The 6,219-nt window shown below is 53.6% G+C and overlaps 1 protein-coding gene across 1 annotated transcript; it reads left to right on the top strand.

Moving 5' to 3' along the window:
- Positions 1 to 4,474: 4,474 nt before the first annotated feature.
- Positions 4,475 to 5,383, top strand: LOC135441313 (zinc finger protein 239-like). The gene has a single exon (XM_064700856.1). The coding sequence runs from the start codon at positions 4,475 to 4,477 to the stop codon at positions 5,381 to 5,383; it is 909 nt and encodes a 302-aa protein (XP_064556926.1).
- Positions 5,384 to 6,219: the final 836 nt, after the last annotated feature.

Consider the following 6,219-nt stretch of genomic DNA (forward strand, 5'->3'; position numbering starts at 1 on the left):
GCTGGGATTGGAGTTGGGGCTGAGATTTGGATTAGAACTGGGATTGGGGTTAAGGCTAGACATGGGATTAGCTTTAGGGCTGGGGTTGGGATTGGGTCTAGGGCTAGATAAGTTTGGAACTGGGATGTGATTAAATATAGAACTGTGAGTGTGTCTAAACATGGAGTGAGACTGAGACCAGGATCAGGTTTGGGACTGAGCTCACCCAGGGCAGGACAGGGGGGATGTCACAGCAGGATGTCCCTGGCATCATCCCAGCCCTCTTCAGGCACCTCCAAACATGGGGAGCAGCTGGGTGCCCCAAGATCCAGGTGCTCCCACGCTGCCCCTCAATATCAGGCGAGCATTCCCTGAGGGCAGCCCTGACTGTGACCACTGGGGCTCTGGGATCAGCCCTCACATCCCTGTGGGAGCAGCAGCAGACAGGATGAGGGATTTCCCCGCCCCGTTTTTCCTGTGGAAGGGTGAAGCCCGGCTGCCCTTTTCTTCTGGTGCCTCGTCCTCTCCTCAGCTGAGGATGTCAAACTCCCCAGGAGCAGGAAAATCCCCATTCCCTCTTTCCTTGTGGCTGCAGCCTGGAACATCCACCCAGAATGAACGACTTTCTGACAGCCCTGCTGAATGACACTGGCAAGAGGTTTGTGAGAAGGGGAAGAAATTGTATTTTGATAGTAACTAAAAGATGCAAAATTATTCCTTTCTGTTATATTCCTTTTCAGTCAGTTCTGGTCTGTTTTCAGAGTGCCACATTCTCAGCTGACTGTGTTTGTGCCCTCCGTTCTCTCCTGCCTCTCTTTGCCTGCTCTGTTTCTCTCTCAGTGTCTCCCTTGACCCAGGGCAGCTCACACCAAAGACCGTGCCCGGATTTAATTCCCAATTCAGGAGCTACAACAACCATGGGGGAAGTTATGAAGGCTGGCAGTGAAATGCCACTGTAAGATCTTGCTCCACTTGGCTTTTGGCTCCTTCTTGACAGCTTTGCCCTCAAGGGCAGGAACATCTTTTCATAGCTGAGAACTGGAATTCCAGACCCTGGCAGCGTGTGCCGTGGATCCCAGAGGGGCATTCCCGAGGCTCCCAGGGTGCTGCTCCTGCCGTGCCTCCCAAGGAGCTTCTCTCCCAAGGGGAGAAGATCCAGCAGCTCTGTGGGCTCCCAGAGCACACAGCAAAGGTGGCGTGGATGGACATTTTCCAGCACCTTCCCCGCTGGAAGCCGAGGGAGGGAGGAAATAGAAGCGAGTCCTGGAAGGACTGGGGTGGGAAGGGACCCTGCCCATGGATTACGACCCAGCGAGGGAGAGACGCCTCTGCCCCAGTGAAGGAGCGAATGAGAGCGTGGGAAAGCAACCGACGATTATTGAACGTGGACTGAACGGAACAAGAAATGGGGAGGAGAAAGGGAGAGAAAGAAATCGGGAAGAGGTCTCAGAGAACAGAAAGAAACGGGAAAAGGCTCCCGCCTGGACTCCGCAGCTCCCAGGAACACCCGCAGGGCGTAGCGCCTTTTACAATTCCAGCCAATCAGAAGACGTGGTAAACAATTTCCAGCCAACCAGAGGTTTTCTCCCGATGACTCACCAGTTGCCAGGCGGACCCGCAGAGCCCGGCGGCCCCGGAGCGGAATTTGGGGCTCGGGCCGGGGGGACGGATCTGCCCCCGGGGGGTCCCCGAGCCCCCTGCCCAGCCCTGGGGCCGATCGGGGGCTCCCCCACCCAGCAGCCGGTGCTGCGGGGCCGCGGGGCAGAGCGGTGGGAAAGGGGGGTCCGGGCTGGGAGCGGAGGAAGTGCGGGAGGAAGAGGAGGGAGAGGAGGAGCAGGAGCGGGAGAATCGCGGCGCTCGCAGCGCCCGCACGCCGAGCCTGCAGCACCCCCTGCCCCGGGAGCATCGCCCCCAGCCCCGAGCCGCAGGGGAGGGCGGAGGCCGAGCTCGCCCTGGCTCCAGCCAGGGGTCTCCAGGAGGATTTTTTGGAGAGTGTTCGGAGCCGGCAGATCCCAGACTCGAGCCCCGGATATCTCCGGGCTCCCCAAGAGGAGCTTTTTCGGGGTGAGAGGAGCCGCGATCGCCCCTCGGGAGGGTCCCGGGGGGTCCACGTGGGGATGGCCCGGTACCGACGGGGCGGGACATTGGTTTTGGGGATCCCCGTGAGAGCCGAGGCTGTGGAACGGGGGACCCCCGCGGCGGGGAGAGGGGAAGGGGCGATACCGGAGCTGGGGGACCCCCGGCAGCCCGGACATGAGGCGGGGACGGGACCCTCTGACCCTGACAGGGGTGTCCTGAGGTGACATCATGATGCTCGTACCCCCATCGGTCTGTTTAGCCCAGAAATGATTTCTGCACATTTAAGGCTGGTTCTGAGAGCGAAGCGAAGGAGGAAGAAGCTGCAGTTTGTTTTCAGAAACTGCACTCACTTCTCCACATTCCAGCTCCTGGATGGACAGACAGCAGGATAGAGCTCTCCTTTGCTTTTAGTCAGTTTTTAGGTCTCTGAGGCAGAGCAGTTCCCTGGACTTTGATTTTTCTTTTTCTTTGGAGCTGTTTAAACCTGCTCTGGACTGAACAACCAGAATACCACCAGCAGCTCCCACCTGAGGCCCACCGGGACGAGCCTGGGCCGAAGCATTTCCAGCGCTGGACGGACTGATAAGAGATTGATAATAGACTGATAAGAGACTGATAAGCCACTGATAAGGCACTGATGAGACGCTGAGTGCCCGGAGCTACAACCAAAGGAGGGACTTTCGGAGTTTGTCATCTATTTTGGAGCAGCAGGAGGATTTATTGTTTAATATTGTTCAAATTTTGTGCTGGTGAATGATTTGGCCCAATACAGGTTATTAAAAGGAATGGAAAGCTCTGTGTAGCAGTCACAAAGGTGACAGGGATAAAGAGAAAAATGATTGTCACATTTGGTAAAGGCCCCAAGCCTGGGAATTCAGGAGTTATTTGGAAATGTAGCTACTTGAGCTGGGCTTCTTGTGGGACTTTTAGCCACCTTGTGTTCCTCACCGTGGGGTGAATGAACCTTGTCAGTCTCACTGGTAACATTTGCTCCCTCTCCTCCAGTGATTTTAACAATTTTATAAGGAAACACAGCAAATTATTTTCTTTACACTGGCCACCCATAAAAGCCATTTTCCTCATCATTTCTCCCATAAGTTCCCCAGGAGGAAGGAGCAACTGTGTCCAAGTTTCCAAGAGTTCTTCCAGCAAGAACCACAACCTCGTCAGTGGAGGGAGCCATGCTGTTGTCAAAGGCACTTAGGGTCAGAGAACAGTGCCCTGAACTCACTGCGCCAAAATAATATGGCAATATGGTTAGGAAAATTGTCAGAGAGATGCCTCTGCCCCAATTAAGGCGTTAACGCGACGAAATCCAAAATGGATTTTATTGAACAGTAAATCTGAGGTAGAGAGAGAGATGGAAAGAAAGAGAAAAGATGAGTGACAGGGACAGAGACCTCCCCTGGAGCAAAGCAATGTGACATTGTCCCTGTGTGTGTGGCATTCCCAGGGTGGGGGTTTTGCACCTGAGCCAGTTTGGGTAAGGGGGGTGGTGTTCACCCCCTGAGCAGGGATTACCCCACTGTTCCAGGTTGCCATGCAAGATGTAACCAAATGCATGTTTTCAATCCCCATCTTCATCAACTGCTATAAACAGGTGGGGCAGTGTTCTTTATCTCTTCCATGACTCAGCCCTGATAACGCCCTGCAGGGGAGATATCTTCTGCTAATGGGCCATTGAGTGTCACTGCAGGACTGATAAAATTCCATCATCCCATTGTGGGATGCTCCGCCCAGGGGGAGGAACCAAGCATTCCTACCGGGATATAAGCTGAGCCTTGCTACAACCAGGAGCAGCTTGCCTACTGGATTCCCAGAGGACAAGAGCTCCATAACCATCACTGGACCTTCAGAGGAAGACCAGACCCTTCTGCAGGATCACTGCTTTGACAGAATCACGTTGATCACTCCAACAGGACTACAGCCACCATTTAATGGGACTGCTGCCACCACCCTGACCTACAGGGTGTCAGGTTATATCCTGACTCTGTCAGTTTAAGGCAGGGTTTCTGTATCATTGCCTTGATCTTCATTTTGTTATTTAATTGCAATTCTGGTTTAGATGTTCCCGATGTTTGCATTTAAACCAGTACAAATCTCAATGTGCTCATCCCTTGTTATTCTGCCAAAACAGGATTTTCCATCCCCAAACCATTGCCAGATGGAAAAGGAGGCTGTGAGGAACAGGAAGGATCCCCAGGACACCCAGATAGGTGAGGAGGAAGTCAGTGCCCCTTTCCCCCTCTCTCCTGCTCCATCTCCCAGCCCAGCACAGCCTACAGCTGCAGGACAACCCCGCTGCCAACACCATCCTATCGGGGATGCACTGGGGGGATCTCCTTCCCCTTCCCTCTGGCACGGAGGCAAATCCCATCCTTTCCTTGTCCTTCCTTCCCCAGGGAAGGAACTGAGGATGGAGACCAGGGAGGAAAAATCTGAATGGCAGAACCTCGTGGAAGAGGCCTTTTTGAGTGAATCTAGTGCACAGGAATCCAACAGGGAAGAAAAACCTCAGACATCCCACATGAGGAGGGGCTCCAAACCCAGCCCAGGGTGCACGGAGGAGGAAAGACTCACCCTGAGCCAGGACGGTGGGCAGACCTTCAACCAGAGTTCTGAGCTGGTGGCCCATGAGCAGCTTCCTGATTGGGAGAAGCCCCACAAGTGCTTGCAGTGTGGGAAGAGCTTCAGGCAGAGCAGCACCCTGATCAGCCACCAACGCATCCACACTGGGGAATGGCCCTACAAATGTGGGGAATGTGGGAAGGGCTTCAGCTACAGGTCAGAACTCATCAGGCACCAACGCATCCACACTGGGGAGAGGCCCTACCAGTGCCCCACTTGTGGGAAGAAATTTTTGACCAGCTCCAATCTCCGTCTGCATGAGCAGATTCACACAGAGGAGAGGCCCTTCCGCTGCCCTGAATGCGGGATGGGCTTCAAGCAAAAGTCCGCCCTCATCACCCACCAACGCATCCACACTGGGGAATGGCCCTACGAGTGTGGGGAATGTGGGAAGGGCTTCAGCTGCCACTCCACCCTCATCAGGCACCAAAGCATCCACACTGGGGAGAGGCCCTACCAGTGCCCCACATGTAGGAAGAGGTTTCAGACCAGCTCAAATCTCCGTCTGCATGAGCGGATTCACACAGTGGAGAGGCTCTTCCGCTGCCCTGAATGCGGGTTGGGCTTCAAGAAAAAGTCCCACTTCATCACCCACCGGCGCATCCACACTGGGGAGAGGCCCTACGAGTGTCCCCAGTGTGGGAAGAGCTTCACCCAGAGCTCTGCCTTGACCCAACACCAACAGAGGCACCGGTAAGGGAAGCCCTGCAAATAGCACAAATGCAGGAACAGGTTCATGCACTGTTGGAGATTTTTTCAGGGATGGCCTAGAAGGCAGCTGTGAGGAGCAGATTCTCACAGCCTGTTTCTGTGAACAGCAGAGGTTGTCAGGTTATTTTTAACTACAGGTAAAAGTGACAAACATGAAGGCCTTGAGAGCCTTGCACATCAGTGTTCTCAGGCAGCTTTCTCATAACAAGTGGATGTTCTATCTTTGGCTGTTTTGGGAAAGCAAGAATAATTTTGAGAACCCAAATCTTGGTATTGGAAACATAAGGAGGAGTTGGTGTGTAATCTCTGACCTATTGTGAGCTCAGATTTTGCAATGTGCATGAACTTGATTAACACTGTTATAAAAGGTGCCTGATTGATGAATAAAGTGGAGTCGATGCTGACCAACGCAGGGTGGGTCGTCTCCCCTCCAACTTCAATATATGGTGAACTTCAATAATGCACCACTCCAGCTTCATCCCCCATTGGAGGGCCCACATTGGGAAGAGCCATGGGGATCCATTTTCCCTGTGATCCATCTGGGAAGATACCTGTCCCTTTTCCTGCCCTTGCCAAAGACATGATGTGGGATGGAAGAACATGAGGTTCTGGCCATGGCCGTGTCATTACATTTACTCCCAACTCAGGTCATTGCCAGGGGCAGGACAGGGACTCTCTCTCTCTCCCTCTGAGGAGAAGGGTGTCCTTTCCAGGCAGGGGAAATGCATGGCCAGGAAGAGCCTGTTGTTGATGTATTAGTTTTCCCTGTAAACAGTTTTTCTTATCCCTTCGGTTATCAATATGGTTTCTGTTTCAGTTTGT

The sequence above is a fragment of the Zonotrichia leucophrys genome, unplaced genomic scaffold (genome assembly GCF_028769735.1).
Source record: "Zonotrichia leucophrys gambelii isolate GWCS_2022_RI unplaced genomic scaffold, RI_Zleu_2.0 Scaffold_236_80136, whole genome shotgun sequence".
In the NCBI taxonomy this organism is placed as follows: Eukaryota; Metazoa; Chordata; class Aves; order Passeriformes; family Passerellidae; genus Zonotrichia; species Zonotrichia leucophrys.